This window comes from Phalacrocorax carbo, chromosome 13, assembly GCF_963921805.1.
Source record: "Phalacrocorax carbo chromosome 13, bPhaCar2.1, whole genome shotgun sequence".
NCBI classification, from domain to species: Eukaryota; Metazoa; Chordata; class Aves; order Suliformes; family Phalacrocoracidae; genus Phalacrocorax; species Phalacrocorax carbo.
In genome coordinates, this window is record NC_087525.1 from 18,731,695 (window position 1) to 18,752,448 (window position 20,754).

The 20,754-nt window shown below is 46.0% G+C and overlaps 1 protein-coding gene across 2 annotated transcripts; it reads right to left on the bottom strand.

Moving 5' to 3' along the window:
* Positions 1 to 20,279, bottom strand: LOC104044389 (neurotrypsin-like). 2 transcript variants are annotated; one of them, XM_064464979.1, is made up of 16 exons: positions 20,205 to 20,279; positions 19,682 to 20,016; positions 17,553 to 17,598; positions 15,895 to 16,131; positions 14,506 to 14,629; positions 13,604 to 13,779; positions 12,946 to 13,093; positions 11,990 to 12,168; positions 11,432 to 11,573; positions 10,128 to 10,330; positions 9,005 to 9,146; positions 8,518 to 8,723; positions 7,882 to 7,960; positions 7,522 to 7,644; positions 6,722 to 7,002; positions 1 to 5,437 (listed from the first exon to the last, which is right to left on the bottom strand). In XM_064464979.1, exons 2-16 carry the CDS (start codon positions 19,751 to 19,753, stop codon positions 5,127 to 5,129), a joined length of 2,469 nt encoding a protein of 822 aa, XP_064321049.1. In that variant the 5' UTR covers positions 19,754 to 20,016; positions 20,205 to 20,279; the 3' UTR covers positions 1 to 5,126. The 2 variants fall into 2 exon arrangements, with proteins under 2 accessions (XP_064321049.1, XP_064321048.1); XM_064464978.1 differs by lacking the exons at positions 19,682 to 20,016; positions 20,205 to 20,279 and having other exon boundaries at positions 17,553 to 17,880.
* Positions 20,280 to 20,754: the final 475 nt, after the last annotated feature.

Genomic DNA, 20,754 nt, shown 5'->3' on the forward strand with positions numbered 1-20,754 from the left:
TCACAGTACAATCCATTTATTAGCATACCTTGTGAGCCATTGGTGTTGATCCAGGGAACAAGATAATTTTGGCACTTGACTCATTTCAGAGGTACTCAGACCCTGGTTAGTAGAAATGGATTTTAATAGGACTGAGTGGGCTACTACACAAGCAACTGTTTTTCCTTGATGTGGGAAATTAAATATTTTTCTGAGCAAGTAAAAATACGGTCCAAGAGATGTGCATTGGGCCAGGTCACAGTGCTTCGTTCCACGGGGAGTGGTCCCAAGTTGGTTACCACCAGGGTCCAGTCTGGTCCCTCCCGCTGCAAGCAACTCCCAGCAAGTCTATCAAGATGGTGTTAAATACCGCAGTGCAGTTCACCTCTCAAAAGCTTTCATGTGATTGCTGAATGTACACATGAAAAAAACTGGCTTCAAGCAGTTGATGGATCACCACAGTTGTTTTTGGACAAAGAGACTTCAGGATATTGGGTTCAGAAAGGAAGAAAGACAGACAAAAGGCAGACCTGCCTCTCTTAGCCCTGAGATAGCAAATATCCATGTTCCTGGTTCCTCACCAACGCCTCCACTAATACCTTTGAGGTATTGATCCGTTATTCTCCACTACAAGGGTACAAGGATTACAAGGGTAATAGACATCCTGTCCAGGGTAATAAGCAGCTGCCTGATTAATTACAGCATAGAACAGAATTCATAGACATCATCAGAACAGTGTTCAGCGGTGGGAAAGGGGTAAATATTTAATCCAGCTTCAGCTGGCCAAAGCCAGGACTGGTGTCAAGATGGGGCTGATAAGGGTACCAGTGCAGGCACTGCAGGTCAGGAAGACACCAGCACTGAGTCAGCCTTTGCAGAGCACTGGGGTATTCCCTCAAAGAGGGATACCTGGAGCACTAATTGTTGCTCCTTAGACCCCTAACCATAGCCATGTGTCTACTCCTGCCAATGCTCCCACCCAGTTATAGTGACATTCCCTTTCTCACATAACCAGCATGTGCCACACTGCTATGGGAACTTGTCTTACAGCATCCACGTGGCACCGTGCAGCCAACAGCAGCAGCGACTGAGCTCTCAGCTCCTGGAAATACTGTTACGTGCGTTAGCCTTATCCAATGAACTAATGCTGCAGAGGACTGTTACCAGCCCTACAAGTATGTCAGCCAAGGCAAAGCTCTACACAGCTATTCAGGTGCTCGCTGCATTATGCTCCCAGACATATCTAAAGCAATCATCTGAGCTCAGAGGGGCTGCTGCGCCTGCCTGGGACAAAGGGGGAATTAACCTTGGTGGGTTTTCATCCCATTGTAGCTAGGCTGCCACCAAGACCACACTAGCAAGTTTAAAGCTAACACCAGCATACATACATAATACATACACAGTGCTGAAATAACTTAGAGCATTGCCTACTATAGAAAATAATACTGAAAATAATCAGCAGATGGCACAGCCTCCCCTGGCAAACTGCATTCAGTTCTGGTTGCCAAAGCTTAAAGATCCTGCAGAAAGAGAAGACATGCAGAGACAGTCAGCATGTTATCAGACGCCTAGACAGTTTGGGTTGAAGAGAGACAGAGAAGCCACAGTTTTAGAAAATGGACTATCTCTTAGAGTAATAGACATCAGAGAAAATAAAGGCAGGCCCCTTATTTCCTCTCACAGCTGAGAACACAGGGACAGATTGGATTAAATGAAACAAAAGGCAATTAATTCAGGAACTCTAAAAAGAATTTATGTGCTATGGAGAATAAAATTATATTGGTTCTCATTGCCAGAAAATATTGAGTCTGAGAGTTTAGTTGGATTAAATAAGGGATTAAACATTTTAATGGAAGAGGAAGGCTGGTTACATTAAATAGTTGTTTAAAAGTTAGGGGTATAAACTCTCACGCTTTAGAAGAAGAAGAATCACAAAAGGATAGTGCATAGTGTTTGTACAACACCTAGAGGACTGAGTACTTGTACTTCTATTTTTAATAATAATAGTAGTAATGCAAGTAATTAATTTAAACGGGCCAAAAGCAAACCTCCCCAAAAGGAAAGGCTGTTAAAACTTGTTCAGTACAACCTCACATGTACTGTCCTTTGAAACATCTGCTGCTGGCCAACATTAGGTACAAAATACAGTCCTAGAGGGGCTGAGTGCCGCTTATCCAACCAGGGCAGTTCCAGTAAGCCTCAGTGGCAAAGCACCTGAGTATGGTTTGGGCCACAGTCCCAGTGTAATCAGTACAGAGCTATAGTGGTGCTCTGAAACAGGTTAGGACAACTGAGGAGGGTATTGGCAGGCTTGCCTACAGTACCAGTAAGGTGTAAAATCAGGCGAAGGAGATTGGATGCTTCCTTCCCTCCTCCTGACTCGTGCAGGACTTACAGAATGTTGCTTACAAGGATTCTCACAGCTTTTTTGGTGACAAGATCTAGGAGAAAGAAATATTTTGACCTAGAACATGTGAATTTCAGAAGACATTGCCAGGTCTCTCTCTCACTCATGTTACATGGTAACTTATTCTAACTCCTGAATGGCAGCCGGTTAAGTAGGCTTAGGAGAATAACATCATAGTTTCAGTCCTTTGGGTGTTTCTATGCCTGTTGGGGTTATGGGTATAAATTGAAAGATCAAACCAGGTTAAACTAGAGTTGTGACAGCACCTAAGGCAAAGAAACTCCATTTGAGCTGCTGTAGCATGCTGGCTTGGGGGAGGCTGAAGGTAAAAGCCACATCCCTCTATGTTTCCCAGACAGGTACTGTTGCTGCCAGTGTGGAACTTGGCATTTAATCCCCTGCAAGACTAGAGGTCTGTAATATAATTGCCCTCGGTCCTCCTGTGATTTTAATTCCTGGGAGATAAGGAGCAGTCTACAGCCTGCGTCTTAGGGACTCCCTGCCAGCAGCTGTAGGACAACACAGCCAGCCTGGAGCCAAGCACAGCGCTATGGAAGGATCAAGCCTGGCACTTGAAACCGGGTTATCAGCACAAGCTGCACTGCAGACATTCAGCTCCTCGAGAAGAGGCACAAACAGATCAGATCTCTCTCAAAGGCCAGATTGCAGGGGTTCTGACATTGCATGTTTTGGGGATTCCTACAATTCTCTTTGAAAATAAAGTTTCCATTGCAGTCCATTGCCGCGTTGGTAACCCAACTGTCCTATAATCCCTGGAGAGGGTAAATGGAACTGTTTAGTTTAGCATTCACACACAAAAATCGGCCACCTAGCCAGGTCAGCCCGTTTACATTAAGCTGTTTTACAGAAGACAAATTAAACCTTTAGGCAATCACTACCTATTGAATCCAAGGCAATTTCTAGGACTCTGTAACCACATGCCCTGTAATACGACATTGCTAATCCACAGGCTGTGCTCTGTCTTCTGTTCTTGCCTTGGCAATACCTAGGTACTGAACACCTCAGTGCCTTGAGCATAGACATTCCTGACAGCAAGCCAATGCCTGACCCATTCATTGCCTACCCTACAGAGCGAACGCAAAACATGCACATCTGGCCCGGGTTCCATGTGTCCCATTCCATATGACTACTCCACATTTGAGTCCTTGGTTATACACCAAAGCTTACTGCCCTTGCTCCTGACCAGACCCGCCTAGTCTCTGGCTTGTCTACAGACAGCGAGAACACACTGTGCATTGCACAACTGTTAACGCACTTATCCCCTCTGTCTGGTTTTATATTTTTCTACCTACTTGACAATAATAAATTAACTTACAAAAATGATTAAGGCCTAAGAAGAAACTCTGTTCATTTGTTTGGACAAGAGGGAAGGAAGAAGTTGAAGTATTCAACCGTGTCTGCTTTATCTCAGCATTATTTTTGTTCAGGCTGAGAACTACAGCTTGATGGCACTGCTTGCATACCCTCAAGTTAAGCCAGTTTACTCCCACTGAGAGGAATGAAAAGAGAAATAATGCAAAGAAGAGAAGAGAGGAAGCATAGCCCAGACGTTGCAACAATAGGACACACTTCAGGAAAGCGGAAAGCTGCTTTGCAGCACATTACACCGCAAGAAAATTACTCAGTCCCTGTGTTTGTTCTGTATCTATACCCCAGGAGTATTTCCATGTTTCATGGGAGAACTGTGAACGCAGAGATATTAAAAACTAACATCACAAAAAAAGGGCAGCTAATAACTATGGTGAATAAGGTACCAAGATAAAGTCCCCACAGTGCTCTTAATTTGTCACTCAACATCTTTATGTTTGAGATTAACATTACATGTGGATTTAAAGAAAAATAACATGTCTATTTAGCCTTCTGAGGTCACATTTTAAAGTTCTTCATAGTAACTATGAGGGCAAGAAAGCTGTTCTCTCTTAAAAATGGAGATTCACTCTCATACCAACAACTGATTGTAGGAGATGCTACTTTAAGGAAGAAAGAAAGAAAAAAAAAACACAAAAGAACCACTATATTGAGAAAGCAGCAATAAAACCATAGCATCTGGCAGCTGGAAATGTGTGCTACAGGATTACAGGAGGAGGGACAAGCATCTCTTAGCAAGGGCAGACACTTTAAAGGGATCGTATGGGAGTAGACCTACTATTCAGAAGAGAGGAGGTTCCCCCTAGAGACATAACAGGGAAGGAAAAAAAAAAAAACCCAACTGTTGGCCTGTTCCTCGGCTCAGGTCAAATATTCTGGTTCCTGGAATTGAAGAGAGCTGTTATGAAAAAATATCTGAAGATTTCCACTGTGCCAGAGCCTGACACCATCTTCCAAGCATCTCACCTCTCCTTGCAACATTTTTCAAGTATGCAAACATACAAAAATGGGAATAGATTTACAGAGGCAGGTCTCTCTCCACTTCTACCATTTCTGCATGCCAGGGCAAAAGAACAAGTGTGATTGCATTACAGGACTCATATAGTCAGAGCAACATAGATTTGTCATTCTTACCAGCGTGCGCCTGCTTTCTCTGCTCAGAGATTATGGACTAAAGTGAAACCAAAGACTTCAAAGAATCAGCCATAACTGTTTTTCTCTCACTTCTACATTATAGTCTTTTCCCAGTGTCTGACAACAAATCTCCATCAGTCACTGGCCAGAAGCCACAGCCTTCTGCTGCTGCAGGGCAAAAGGACCGTATATTGAAGTTTCTAGAGCTCAGACGTTTTCATTTTAGCTTGGTCACTTTCTTGATCCAGGGTATGTATTTGCTGACCTTTGTGTACACACCAGGGGAATCCTTCCGACCACAGCCGTAACCCCAGGAAGTGATCCCCAAAATGATCCAGCGTCCGTTTGACCTCTGACACATGAGTGGCCCTCCGCTGTCACCTTGACAGCTGTCCACCCGCTTGTCTTCAGAGAGGTTCCCAGCACAAATCATGCGGTTAGTGAACTTCTGCCCATAACGGACCTCACAGTCTTCCCGTGGGAGAAGAGGCACCACCCCCTGCAGCAGGGTTCTCGAATAGGACTTCCCTGGAACACAACAGAGCAGCCAGACCAATTCACATACAGACAACGGCAGCAACCTAGAGCAACGGTGCTCCACACAACAACAGATGTTTGTACATTTAATGTCAAGACTGTAGCACAGAAATAGGCCAAGCTCAGCATCTCTGAACCAACAGAACTTCAGAAAACAGTGCTGCCAAGCCAGGCCACAAAAAAAGAGCTGTAAGATCAAAGAGATGGGGAAGAGGTTAGATCAAAGGATGAGTTTTACTCCTGGTTCTGCCAACAAGTAACTTGAATCTTGTTCAATTTGTTTCACCTCTCTGAGCCTCCATTTCCTCCTCTGTGAAACAAGGACAGTGTTTTCTCAAGGGAATAAAGAAAGTAATATTTGTGAAGTGCTCAGTCCTCAGAGAAGTTTTGGAAGATGTTTCAGAGGCATCCAAATACTATTCAAAGGGAGCTCACTTCGTCTTTGTCCAGATTTGTCTCTAATTGTGCAAATCTCTCTACTACCCCAGACTTGCTCAGAATGTAAGGTTCCTGTGCTATAATGGAGCGTGACCTTTCAGTGCCCAAGTTTTACAGTAAGTTCACAAGGTAGTAGGTAACTGCACCTCTCATTGGCAAAGCTGGCTTTGGTGCATGGGAGGGATTCTAGCCATTAAGTCCCAGTACAGCTTAAGGGCGTTACATGGCCAAGTTGCTCCTTGATCCTCCCCAGATACCCCAAAGTGACAGATGCATCTCGTGCAACTTACCCCAAAGATAAATGTATATTTGCAGTTAAACGCTTGGGGTAACAGCTACAAAGGATGGGTAAGTCCAAAATCAACAGACAAGCTCCTGGCAGTGTTTGCCTTTTGGCAGCAACAATTTCTGAACATATGGGCTTTGCTCCAGTCACAGCAGCCCCAGAAGGGCCTCCTTGCCCCAAGCCCTGCGTTGCATCTCTGAGTCCCAAATGGGGAAGGACTGGACAGCCAGTTATAAAGCTTTGTTTACAGTTCAAAGCTGTCTCCAGACCTTGCTAATGCATACATGTTAGGACTCCACCGAGCCCAGCATTTTAAAATATTCCTTTGAGAGTGTTAAGTATTTAGTAATTAATACTTTCTAGAATACTCCCTGCTCCCTTTTACCTAGCAGGCTCCATAGCAATGTGCTGCAAGAGGACATGTACAGGCTGTCTCAAACGTAGGAGCAGTAAGAACACCTTGACTTGTGCAGTCATAAATTAATGGCCTGTGTAGGCTCCTGAACCCAGACTCACCCACCTTTCTTGCTCCTCAAAGTCCCAACACTCACCTGTGTCTCCCCAGCCGGAGATGATGCAAGCTTGCCTGTTGATGTCAGAGTTCTCTTTCCTGTCGGGCAGACAGACAGGCAGAACATGGCGATTGAAGGAGAGACAGTGCCCCTCTCTGCCCCGCACCCGGACCAGGGCAATGTCATTATCGTTGCTGCCAGCCCAGTAGTTCCTGTGGAGGACAATCCGCTCCAGTGGAAGCTCCCTCTCAAACTCATCCTTCACACCTGTGTGGTAATCACCCACCCGCAGCAGGTAGCGCCGCACATCAACACCAAACCTGGAGAAAAAGGCAACTCAGGGTCTTGAAACACCTACTAAGAGAGAAACAGACTCATGCCAGTCTCAGTTGCTATGAGACTGAACCACCTCCTCACAAACTGATAAAACAGTGCCAGCTACAGGACTGTGGGACCTCTTTAGCAGATGTGATAATGCCAGCTGTTGGGGTCAATGGGTGTCCCATGCACAAGACACTTTTTTTGTCCCCTATAAAAAGGGCTACAACAGTTGCAAGGTGTGTGACCTTGTGTTCACAGTTCCATAAAGCACTGAGGAATGTCAAAATGCTGATTCCCTTCAAGTTGTAAAGCCTCAAAGTTAAGAGGGCAGATGTAAGCAGTGAAGGATAAAGCAAGCCTATATTGAGTCATCCCCATAAGTGCCCCATGATCACACACATCATAACCTGAAGGTCTTGTTTTAGAAACTTTGCTCATGTGGCTCCACTGGGCTGGGAGAACAGCCTTGCATGAGGTTATCTTGTTCATCCCTTGGGGCTCCCCACTCGCAAACGCACCTTTTGAAGCAGTGGGCTGCAGTCACTACCCAGCAGCTGCTGATCAGTGTTGCTCCACACAGCAGACGAGTATCTCGATGAAAACCCTTCAACCGTAGTGAGGCCTGCCATGGCCAACTACCTCTGAAGAAGAGACAGAGAGTAATAGGCATCACACACACAGGAGCTGTTTTCCTAGTTTCCCACCCACTTTGCCCCATCTGGCATGCATTCTCCCCTAGATGGACCCATTGATTCAAATCAAGTTCAAAAATCACCAGTGAAAATGTGTGAATGTATTCAGCATTTGCCAGTCTATTTCCAGAGCCTGCAGGAAAGCTGGAACCAGTTCTGGCTTTCCTGGCAATTACAGGGTAGTACCTGAGAGACTTGTTTCCACCTATGATCCTTTTCTTGCGACGGTGAAGCAGGCGCATCCCACACACACCAGATTCTGGACCTGTGCAGCAAAGAGAGCAGTTGGATAGATCCCTTCAGCTTAAGTACCAAGAATTGCTGTCACAGAGCCAAATACCATTTGCCTTTCCTGAGGGCATTAATCCTCATGGCGGTTGACTGCATTGTGTTATGCATATGGAATTCATAGAAGATTTGGTCCCGTATGTTTCCTCAGTTTTGGTGGAGGTGCTCACCTCCAGGATCTGTAGCCTTATGCAAGGAATGGGACCTATTCTACAGCTATTTCCTCAGTGCACTAAACCACAAAGTTTGCTCATGGTTACAGCTCTAAGGAAGGGTACAGTGACTTGGCTGTGGGGAAGTTCTGCAGGCTCAAAGGCCTGACGTGGTGGACCTCCTCATTCTGGAGCACCCTGTGCTCCTAAGAAAGGACAATGAAAACAAGGGAAAAGTAGGAGGTGCAGGACAGGACATGCTTATTTTGTAGGTGAAGTTTCAGCCAAAGAAGAGAAGAACTACAGGGGAAAAGCATAAAAGCATGCAGAGATACTACAACTGGAGCCCCAGATTTCTGCATAGAATAAATGGGCACATCACCTGTTCTTCTGATGTCTTGGACCTTCTCTTCCACATAGTCACAGATCACACCAGCATCCTCACTGTGCCAGCAGCTGTGAATCCCAGTGTCAGGTCTGACACACTGCCCCAGGGTGTGCTCCGTGCCACTGCATTCTATGTATTCCAGATTAATTGGCCCGTGGCCTTCACCAAAATAAGCCATTGCCCTGGCTTTTGCAGTACCACTGCAATTAGAGAGAGGGTGGCTAATCAGCAATAAGTAGGAGCCAGGTGAACCTGATGCACCAGCACACTTTAAGAGAAATGATATTTACATGCATGTCACTCTGCACACAGACAGTAGTACAGTACTTGCTGAAGGCACTGTAAGAACAGGACCCTATTCCCACAAGCATACGCAGGTGTGCAAAAACTAAGAAATGAAGCCCCCAGAAACAGGTCCAGAAAGAAGTGATCCCCCTGAGAACTGTTTCTATCTATAAGATGCATGTACCAGAGCTCTTACCTGAATCCAAGTTGCCTGCAAACTACTGCAGCATCTCTGTCTGTCCAGCTGTCATCACAGACACTGCCCCACTGCCCATTCAGGAATACCTCAACCCGTCCTTCCTTGGTGCTTTCTCCATCCACCAGCCGCACAGGAGGTCCTGCAGCAGAAAACACATGGGCTGCTGTAAGCAAAAATACCTGAGAGTGTGAGGTGCACAGAACTTGGGTTCTATAGGAAAAGATGAATGCCAGACATCAGTAAGCTTAAAAAAAAAAAAAAAAAAGAGTGTTTCTATATGAAGGCTAGAAGATTATGTCCCTCATTTCACCTTTGTGGTGGCTCAGAAGACTACATACATATTAATTTATTTAATATATACTGGAAATCATTAGTGGATCATATTCTAAAAGCTGAGTAAACAGAACAAGAACAGAAAGATTTTAACTCCTGAGCCAAGAGAGGACAAGCTTAAACATGCCTTGGAAATAAATCCACTAAATTATAAAACTGTTTTGTTATCCTAGGCAAGTTCTACATCCAGGAAAAACAAAAGAGATGGATGCCATCTATTTCTAGAAAAACTGTCTGACAATTGGAAAGTCTCCTGCAGTAGGAAAAGGGCAGAATATCAGACCACATATAAATAATGGAATTTTGGTAACTTGAAATACATTCACAATTTTAATTACAAGTGTGTCACCTACACAAGAGAGTGCCAGTTTCCACACAACAACCTCTCATATCTGAAGTCCTCTTGTCTTGGCAAGGTGTGACACTAATGTAACTACACCAGTTTCCTAAAGGATCTAGTTAAAGGGGACCCATGCTCCCACAGACAAGGGGCTGACGTGTCTCATTTGCAAGCAATGGCACACTGAGCCACCATTCCTCAGCCCCTCAGGTTTGTTTTAGAGATTACCAAAACAATTCTCTCCAGTTTCACTTTCTCTGCAGGTCTGGTTGAGCCACACCTCTGTGGCTGTGCCCCAAGACAGCCAGGGCTCATTCCTTGGAGTCTTCCTCAAGAAGCAGCCCCCTCACTGAGACAGCACAGGGAAAACTCCCTCATCTGCTAGAGCTTCCAAAGGAACGGACCAGCAGGTGACACTTCCCCACTGTCTAGGGCAAGGTGAGTTACCCAGGCTGCCATCCATGACTGTGTTGCTCTCTGGGGAACAGCGGACTCCCACATCCTCAGTGTGTGAGCAGTCATGCTGCCCCCAGTTGCTGTGGGGACAGTCCAGGAGGGACAGCTCTGTCCCCAGACAAGCCACATCATCCAGTAAGATAAAGCCTTGGCCAGCAGCGTAGTCCCCTTCAGAGGCCAAGGTAGCAGGACCACTAGAGGAAGGAAACACAACATAACATTCATTAAAACTCATTAATCCCACAGAGGGACCCAAGCTCAGACCCAAAGGGAAACTTCCCTGCAGAGCTCAACTGTGATATCGGTGGCCTCCTGACCTAAACCACTCAGTGACACACAGAATGGAAGTCAAGGAGCTTGCACATCTCACCAGCTTCTGTTTCGAGGGAGGCCCACTCAGACCAGTCCATTTTCTAGTGTCTGGTCAAAGGCACAGTCATAGTAGCACAGAGGGCCAGCTATACCACAGAGGCTGCTTTGCAGATGTGACACCAGGTACATCAATTTGGGGAGGGGTTAGTAGATGAGGTATCAAAAATATCAACATTTAAGTAATTATCTTTCTTTTTATAGGAAGTAGAAACCAGGAGTTGAAATGCAGAAAGCTGCAAACTTTTAGGCGCTACAAGAGATGACAAACACCGTATGCAGCTGAACTCAAAGGGAAGAATTCAGTTTAGTCTTTTCTTAGTCTATAAATTTTACAAGGATGCCCTAATCATATTTTAAAAATCCATAAAAACTAGTTTACTGGCTCCAAGGCTACAGTCTCCTGATTTTAAATATTCCCCAAATTCGCACCTGGAGGGATGACAGTTCAGCAATGGGCTGAAAGAAAAGCATTACCAAAAAATCCCTAATGCTACTCTTTTTTTGCCCCGACGGTCTTCGTTCAACTACTGAAGTGGGCGATGCGTTTAGCTGACAGAGCAGATGGGTGATAACATTTAGCTGACAGAGCAGAGGGAGTGGCAGTGCTGAGCTGATACACCTGGAAATTTAAGGTGTAGCGAGACAATTTTGTGACTTTGGTGAGGAGATCATAAAGACAGTATCAAGCCTGTTATCTGCTTTCAAAACAAGCTGAAGCAAGAGATAATAAAGATTTTTTTTTTCCCCTGGAAAAGGGTGTGAATACCTACTAATCTTTCCCGAATAAAGTTGTACAATGGAAATAATCCTTCTAGAAAAGACAGCATTGAAGGGAATAAGGCCCAGCCTATCCCAGTTAAGGGGAATGGAATCTAATCCCTGAAATTAGGAAGCACAGACACTACCCATGCTCTCAGTCCTACCTGAAGCCCAGCTGCCTGCAGATCACCTGGGCACCGAGGTCTGTCCAGCCATCATCGCATACTGTGCCCCAGGCTCCATTGTAATAAACTTCTACCCTGCCTTCGCTGGGGCTGTGGCCACCAGCCAGCCTGACAGTGCCCTCTGCAAGTGGTGGGAGAAGGAAAGATCAGCACTCGGTGGGGGTGAAAAGAAACAGCCTGTGCCGCACTGTCGAAGTCTCTGTGCAGCCCATGAGTGAAAGAAACCAAAGACACAGATACCCGTGGATACTCAAAAATCAAATGTTCATTGCTCCCAGACATGTCCATCTGTCAGGGGATGATTCACCTCAGCGTTTCCATGGCATGTGTGGAAAGCAATAGGAACACCACCAAGCCTAGCTCTGATCCATTCCCACCTGCTGTTTGCTCTCTGCCTCCACATCTGGCAGCCCTTGTGGGAGCCATACATAGGAGCCCTGCAGGATCCTGAAGCAGGGGAGCTATCTGCTGAGCAAGCTGTGTAATATGGGAGTAAGACAGACCACATCTGACCGACACAGAGCTGTAGATCTGTACCTGTGAAAGGGTCACAGGATACCCCAGCATCTTCAATGTGGTCACAGTTCTGCTGTCCCCAGTCACTCTTCTTGCACTGGTCAAGTGAGAGTTCATTGCCTGAGCACTCCACTTCATCCAGCAGGATTGGGCCAGATCCCTGCCCATAGTGAGCCCATGACAAGGCTTTTGGGTTCCCACTGCAAATGGTACAGACACATATGCTCACAATATGGAAGGTCCTTCCAAAGATAATGGGTATTTCTGACACAGCGGTGTTGCCAGCTGTTAATCAAAATACCTTATTGGAAAGTTTTGTAACAAAACCTTCCAACACATAACAAAAATATGCCTGTAACGTGAACAGTTCAGAGGACAATGGTGTTTCAATCTCAGTGACAGGCAAAACTCCCAAAGTTTGAGGGATCTCAAAATGGAATGATCTATTTTAAACAATTCTGTACTGATTTGATTTTCAAGAATGCTTAGTATACAACAGCTCCCATGTTAAGTGCTGAATGGCATAGATGAGAACAAGGTGCTCTCTCTTGCTTTCTTTTCTGAAGACGATAAGGGCAGCCAGTGAAACTGGACATGTTTAAACTTAACCAAGTAAATGTCTGCAGTTCACATATGGAAATCACCATGACAAGTTATCACTGAGGCCAAGAAAATTTGCATTAGGACATGTGTGCAAAAATAACAAACAGGGATAAACATAAACAGACCTTGGATAGGGAAGCACCAAGTTGTTTGGTTTTGTTGGTTTTTTTTTTTTTCCACAGCATAAACCCATAAAACTGACAGGAATTAAGTACAAAATCCCTTTACAGGGTGGTCAGTCCAGAATTATCTTTCCTGGGGTTTCTGTACACTTCCCATAGAAAGGGCTGGTACTACAGAGAAAGTACATGCTGTCATGTTCTTCATTCTGCTTACCTCTGTTACCACTCTATTAGGTAGAGCAGGGAAATTACCTGAGTCCCAGCTGCCTACAAACTACTTCAGCATCCCGGTCGTCCCACTGGTCATCACAGATGGTACCCCACTTGCCATCATGGTAAACCTCCACTCGCCCTTCAAAGCTCTCCTTTCCCCCAACTAAACGCAGTGGGGCACCTACACCTGTGCTTCAAGAAAGGGAAAGAGCACAACAGAGCAAGACAGAGATAAAGGACATCCAGCAGTTCAGGGTGTAGAACCATTCACCAGCCAGAGGAGGTCTTGGGATGCTCTTGTCCCACCCTGCCACATCCTCCCCTCTAAAGCCCTCCCAGAAGCATCCATGATTGCAGCCCATAGTACAGGTGCCACTGGTCCAGGGCTGGTTCTTTAACTGTTGCTACAGTGACTAGGACTTTGCTGCCTGCAGACAAAATCCTGGTTTGATTAAAAGGGGGTGTGGTCATAAGCAACAGCCTTCTTTCAGTGATTGTAGAAGTATTCCCACTCTAAGATTTTGGGGTTGGGAAAGGATGGATAATTTTCCACTGGAAGGAAGATAACCACCTGTATAGCAGGAGAAAGAAGAACATGCTCCAATGGTTTGCTCTCCACAGCTTTACAACCTTAGATTTTACATCCTATCAGCACCACTGATACGAGAAATGGAGTGAACCTCCCTTTGAGATTTACCTTCTGGAGGGACACACGTTACCACAGCACTCCCCTGGTTACAAGCTCCTGACACAGCTTCCTGATAGCCACACTGCAGCAGGGCTTTCTCATCCCCATGGCAGTTTGCTGACTGCAGGTGCAGGGGAACAGGCCACAGTCCGGGATGACTCTTCTTCCCAGCTGTGCCGATCTCACTGGTACAAAGAAAGCAACAGAGCAATGAAACGCCATAGCACTGCTTGACTAACGATTGTTTTCCCTCAGTTCTCATGACTCTCCAGCCCAGTTGTGGCATTTCACATCCCAGTCAGCCTAGTTGTTTAGGAGTGCATAAGGGGGCGGCCCTGTATGGTCTAATGGGAAAGCACAAGCAAACACAAAGCACTTCCCACCATCTAACCTATTTTGTCTTCCTACTTACTGCAGAAGAGTTGGTATAGTCAGAAATGGCACCCTCATTTGAGAGTGATAAACGAACCCATCAACAGTTTCAAACATGCAAATATCTGCATCCCCTTCTTCCTTCTCTGTGGACCTTATCTCCCTGCTATTTGGAAGTTCGAAGGTCCAAAACCCAGATTCCCAGAGGGTTCACACTTTCAAAATTTCTAATAGATCACTACACAGACTCCAGCTGGTAATACTAAAAAGGGGTTACAATCTTACAGCTCACTCATCACAGCCTGGAGCACCAAGCAGAAACTACTGCTTTAAAAAGTTCTTACAAATGTAGGTTTGTGTTTGACACAACCACTGAAAGAAAACAGTAGGAAAGGACCCTGGTAAGTGGGAAATGAGCAGACAAAACAAACTCCTGTCCCCCAGCCAATGCATTATGCCAGAGGGTCTGTAACCAGAGAGACTGTTCTTTCCAAGGCCACATGAGCATGTAACTCTCACAAGCAGACTGAGGTTCCTACCTGAGACCTAGTTGCCTGCAGACAACACTAGCATCCCAGTCAGTCCAGTGGTCAGCACAGATGGTGCCCCAGAGTCCACTGAAGTACAGCTCCACACTGCTGTCCTCAGCCAACCGCACAGCACCTTCCAAAGGAGAAGGGGGGGGGAAGCTGGTATCTTCTGATGGAGGTTTCAGATCAGCAAGTCTCGGACTTGAACTGCACCTGGCTTTTCTCATCCATGTTTTGATGGTGCTGCCACTGAAGTGACTTGTATGAAGGAGTGCAGGACATGGCACTTTCCTGGTCCCAGCAATTGCAGCTCGGGAGGATGGCTAGTGCTATGTCCGTTTCAAAGCCATGGTACTACTGGCAGGAAACGGTTCTGCCACAGATCCAGGATTTTCCTTTTGTGAAATGGAGGTGATTTTACATGCCACCTTGAAAGGGGTATGGAAATGGCAGGCTCTCTAATTCCTACGCCACTCCACTGATTTATTTTCCATTGATCACCTCACCTATGAGAGTCGCTGTTGCTACAGCTAGATGTTCAATAACAGCAGGTGAATCCTCTTTAATTTCTCTAAGAAAAGGAAGTGCCAATGTAAATGCCCTTTCAATTCCCACTGCACTACAAATATCTACCACTGTTTAGAAAGCACATCTCCTCACTCAATTATATACTGTGAAAAGGGTACACCTCTGCCTGTAGTACCTCAATGCAGGCACACAGCATGACTACACTTGTTCTATCATTCCCTTTAATGAAGACATCTTTGAAAGCACTTCCACTGAAAAGGGAAAAGACTTTGTAATTTCATGTATTAAACCAGTGCTTACCTGCTTTTCAAAATGCAGGTAAAGGGAGGAAAGTCAGAAAACAGGAGGACAAACAGAATGTTTCAAAGAGTGCTGCACTGGAGTCAGGGTACTGAGAGAGCTCAGCTCCCTTGCATGCCTCAAAATAAGCAGCAGTCCTTGTGTCAGCCACAGAAGATTTTTTTCCTTCTCACATTTGAACTGCTGTAATTACATGAGGAGACGTCTGATTTGGTCGCTTAAGGAGCAGGAGTGGGCTGTTTTCCACATAACTGAAACTGTTTTCAAAGTGGCTTAAGTTTACAGTAAAAAAAATGAAGTCTTCTTATATGAGAATAAAAACATCTATACAAGGCATTATGGCTACATCAGCTTAAATCTACCCCACTACTATATATAGACATTCTTCTCCCCACACAGGCTAGTCTCTAGTCCTAATTATTTTGACAAATTTGAGACAGTTATTGTACTGTGCTTCTTTCACAGGGTGTCCCACCTGCTGCTTGCAAGTCTGTGCAGTGTACATTTCTGGCCTGACCCCCCCAAGACAGTGCAGTCTGGGCACTGGCAAAGACACGCAGCAGCCCTTACCTTGGTTACAGTCGCAGTTAGCCCATCCGATGGCCCCTGACGCAAGCCGGTAGAAGCACCAGGGTGTAGTTCCCCCATCCGGGTTCCTGCAGTGGTTGTGGTCCCCCAAGCCACGGTTTGGGTACTGCTGAACATAATCGGGGAACTCTGCCCAGTTGAGGCACTCTGCCCCGGCCTCAGTGACCGCTAGCGAGCCATTGTAATACCCAAGAGGTCCAACACCACACACACTGGACGCTGGGCACAGGAAGGGAGCTGTTAGCATCACTCAAGTCATCACACACCAAGGCTCAGACGATGTAGGAGATACAAGCTGATCTCCTGAAACACCTCCCTTGTCTGCGGTCTTGATTGCTACCTGCTTCATTTAAATTTTGTCACTCTCCAAGGCTGCTGCGCAGAGTGTTTATAATATGCACTGTCTAAAAACCAAACTGATCTGAAGGTCATGAACTGCCCAGATAGACTTTTGAAATGTGTAACTCTGGGCCCAGACATGGGCCAGTTGAAACATGGGGACAACTGGACATGGACAATTTGAACCAGTTCTCATTACTGTTTATTTCAATAGATGTTCAAGCAGCACTTCAGCCTGGCACACATTCCTCCACTTCCTTCCCCACCTGCTTTGGCACAGGAACAAGATACTCTTAAATTTGATCCTAGGCTCTTTAGAAGATTAATTGCCTAAATTGATTGAAACTGAGAAGAGTTTAAAATCAGCTATAATTTCATTCTATAGAGTGCGAAGGTGGGAAATGACATTGTATTTCATTGTATAGGTGTTCCCTATACACCTTAGCATATCACCTGGCTTACGTGAACTTGGCCAATGTACAGGAAGGGAAGGGGACCCTATTTTGGGGTGGGGGGAGTGCAGGTGCCAATGTTCCAGGCTGGTGCCCATGTGCAATATCTCATGCAAAGAAACCCCGGCAATGAATTTAATATGGCCTTTAACAAAAGAAGAACACTCTCCATTCATGAACCTGAAATAAGAAAGAGGTAAACCAGAACCAAATTCTGTGGGAGGGAGGGCTTTTTCAAGTGCGTAACGTGGGAAAAGCAGACTCAGAAAGGGGTAACAGTTACAGCTCTGTTCACTGAATAAACAAAAAGAAGCAAACACTTCCAGAAAACCCTTCTGCCGTAAAGACACGTAGGGCAAACAGCAAGGTTACAAAGAACTTTGCCTCATGCCATTTGCCTTCTAGCCGTTGCCGAGCCCAGAGGGAGTGAGTTGCAGCTGAAGGTTAACTGCAAGGCACAAAAATGAGAAGCAGTTACAGGTAGGTGTCTGGAAAACACACCATGCACTTTGCATCAGCTGGGACCCTGGGAGGGGCTGTATGGCAATTCAGTAGTTATTAGAACAGAAGAAAGGTGAGCATGCAAAAAAGTCTAAGGCAGAGAAAGCGATGAAAGGAAAAGAACGTGTGGGAGGAGTAGGGAACTGCAAGAGTATTAGACTCTTGAAAGTGGTCTGGGCATTTTGGAGAAGGAGATAAACAGACACCGAGGAAGGAGAAAAGACTGAAGAAGTGAAGGACAGAAAGGAGGAACGCCAGGCAGCAGTGGTTCTTCGTACCTATGGTCTCAGATCACCACTGTAGGAAAGAATCTGCCCGATGACTGAATGAATAACTTCTTGTTCTTACCTGCACTCTGCAAATGGTTTTGGCTGGGCTGGGATCCCAGGAAAGCCTGGGAAAAGAAACAGAGCAAAAGCAGAGAGATGATTATCCGATGAAATAAACATGGGCATGTCCTAAAAGCAGCTCGGACTTTTGCTGCTTTAGGCAAACACACCCTAGTAACCAGCCTCTTCCCCACTCTCCCCATTGCTCCTCTTCAAATCCAATCACAGCTCTGCCCACTAACAGCAAGATGAGTAATTACTGGCTTGCAGAGATTTACCCTTGATCTAAGCGCTACATTACAGGGCTCTGCTTGTTCTTTTCCAGTAGAATTGGAAGCTTGAGTGAGGTGCCTATAGAAAGAAAAACTAGAAGAGAAACATTGTTACCAGTAATAAAAATAACGAATAGCCACTCATTCTCTCTCTGTTTATAAGGCAAACTATCTATAGCCACAGCAGCAGAGATATACCTACATGATGGGAAGATGCTCCCAGGGATCCCTGTTAAAATACTAATAAACATCCATGTACAAAGTGGGAAACACCTAAAGGGAAAAATACAGCAAGGCTTTTTGAGGATTTTGGTTTTAATACATGAGAATATGATATGGCCTATGGTGTTATTATCCAAACAGGGTTAAATAGCTAAGAACAAAGAAATAGGAAACAAAGCCTTCAGAGTTCCAGCATCCTGTCCATCCCCAAAACTGCATTTCCTCTTGTAGGTAGTGTTTTTGGTGGTTATAACTTGACTGCTGGCTGAGAGATAGGGATCTCCACTCAACACCATTACATGGTGTGCAGGCAGGTGCAAGACCTTCACAGACCCAGAGTGAAAAGAAGAAACTGTACCTGCTTCTGCTAGCTCCTTGTAGTTTAATGAATTTCTAAATACTTTTAAATGAACATTTCTAATACTTTTATATGGACAAGGAGTTGTAATTCACAGAGCAGAGGTGTGCATGTAAAGATTACTAGCTATTGGAAATGGTTCTGGTTTTCTTCAAAATGCCATAATTTTACTTCTCTCATCTTCACCTCTCCCTGGAAAAAGGAAAGAGTAAAATTTGGAGTTAAACCAAATCCACTTCTGGAATAAGCAGAGATGGTTCCCATAGATATCTGACAAGCATGACACCTACTTGTAGCAGATGTCATTTTAAAATCAAACCTATGAATAAGGTCCAGGAGGTGTTGACAACCACGGCCAAGCTCTGGCACCACCCTCCAGAAGTCAGAATGTGGCACTGCATATTGAAGATGAATTCCTGACATGGTTCAGAAACAGCAGATCAGATCTCAGGTGTGTATGTACAAGGGGATGCACAGATAACACAGCATTTAACTGAAAAGCCCTTTTCAGCCAAAAATCCATCTTACCTGCCTGTATCAGGCTGTTGCAAGCCCACATAATGGTCTGTGAACCGACAATGCTGAAGGACTTATCAGGATCTCAAAGCTCTTTGCAAAGAGAGGAAAGTGAGCTAAGCTACACCTTTGTGACTGCACCAAGCAGGTGACTGAGCCACAATCCTGGTCCCCCAAATCCTAGCTTTTAGTGTGCCCCTGCACACACATAAGCTTGCAGGTAATAGAGGTATGGATTGGACAAATAACAGGCTATATGTGGAAGTCTGGACCTGCTCTTCTCTGAGACAGACCGTAAACGAAAGAACTGCAGTCCAACTAATATGTTTCCCTTCTACCGAAAGATTAGTTGCTGCCAGTTCCCATAGCAGCTTCCAAAATCCCCTAATGCTGACCATCCCCACCACCAAATTTTAGTGCAAATAGCCTGTGCTGCAGTCACTGCCCCAGGTCCATGTAGCTATAAATCATCTGTCCATAACAGCAATAGGGGTAATCAGTCAATCAGCAAAAAACAGAAACAAAGGATCTCTCCTGCCAGGGTCACTGCAGCGCTTGAGAAACATAGGAAACCTGAGCCAAAGCATCTGCAAGCCCTTGTGCATCCTGCTTTTTCTGAATTTCACAGGCACAACAGAATAAAACCTTCCCCAGCCCTTCCCAGAGACCACAGCTGCTTAGATGCTTTGGAAAACATATTCAAGTAATAAAAAGATCTACTTTGAGGATATTAAAAGAGCCATGTGACTTCCTGCAAGCAGAAGACTAACCATTTCTTACCTCAAGACATCTGAGACAGGATAACAGGCTCAAGAGCTGTACCAGGAGCCGGAGTACTTTGAGGATCTCCATCCTTCCTGTACAAAGTGGGCAGAAGCTTCTTCAAGCATCACGTTCTCGTCTCGCTGCCGGGCTCAGCGGCTGCCTCCTCCCCGGGCTCTGCAGCTGGGTTTCCCCGCGAGCAGGGCACTAGCCGCTCCGCACCGGAGGGAGCGGGGTGCCTCTTCCATTTCTATGTAGGGAAGGGGATGTAAGGGAAGGGATCAAAGTTCCCAGCAGCATCTTAGAATTTCACTTTCTCCTTCCTTTCCTCATCTCTCCTCCTTGATTTTTCTCTTCGGAAAAGGGAAAAAGAGGGGAGAGAAATAAGGGAGGAGAACATGCCCCAGAATTTCTCTAGCACCCTTAAAAACAGGAGGAGGCAAGCGCCGGCGGGTGGGGCGCAGCCCTCAGCCCGCTCCCCGCCCCCCCCCCCCCCCCCCCCCAGCCCCTCTCCGGGTACGCGCTTCTCCCCGGTGCCAACCTCCGCCCCTCCGCCCGTCTACCCAGCGGCTGGCCCGGCCGCTCCCTCCGCTCCGGCAATGCCCCCCTCCCGCGGCTGCCGCTTCCCCCGCTCCGGAGGCTGCGGCGGGGAGCTGGGGCCGCCGCCTTCTGCCGCGGAGCTGGAACGGGAAACGGCTCCTGCGCGCGCTTGCCGGAGATTAGACTTGTTGGAAGGAATCTGGACTTTATCCCCCCCACCGCTGCCTCCTCGATTAGCTGCGTGCAGCTTCCTGAGGTCAAACTCTCCTCAGATTTGAACCCAGGCAAATGAGACCCAGAAAACTTTACATTATGCAGCTTCCAGGTCTCCCTGTGGAAAACCCACAGGTGGCACAGCCCTCTCCAGGGTGCATTCCCAATTTTCAGCCCTGCACCTTGCCACCATTGGTCTCGCTTCCAAAGATCTTTTCCATTGACTGTCTCCTTGACCTCAGACTGTAAAGTTACTTTACTCGATTGGCTAGGGTGCTTTCCAGAGGGTTGATCGTTATTGTATTGCTATTAACAATCCTTTGGGGTTTTTTTTTCAG

Excerpts from the sequence above, each read along its gene's own strand:
- LOC104044389 (XM_064464978.1), bottom strand. The coding sequence starts at position 17,736 with ATGGGGAGAGTGGGGAAGAGGCTGGTTACTAGGGTGTGTTTGCCTAAA. Across the intron at positions 16,132-17,552 it reads AAACCATTTGCAGAGTGCAG|CGTCCAGTGTGTGTGGTGTT; the intron begins GTAAGAACAAGA and ends TCCTGTGCCCAG. Across the intron at positions 7,961-8,517 it reads CCAAGACATCAGAAGAACAG|GTCCAGAATCTGGTGTGTGT; the intron begins GTGATGTGCCCA and ends TTTGCTGCACAG.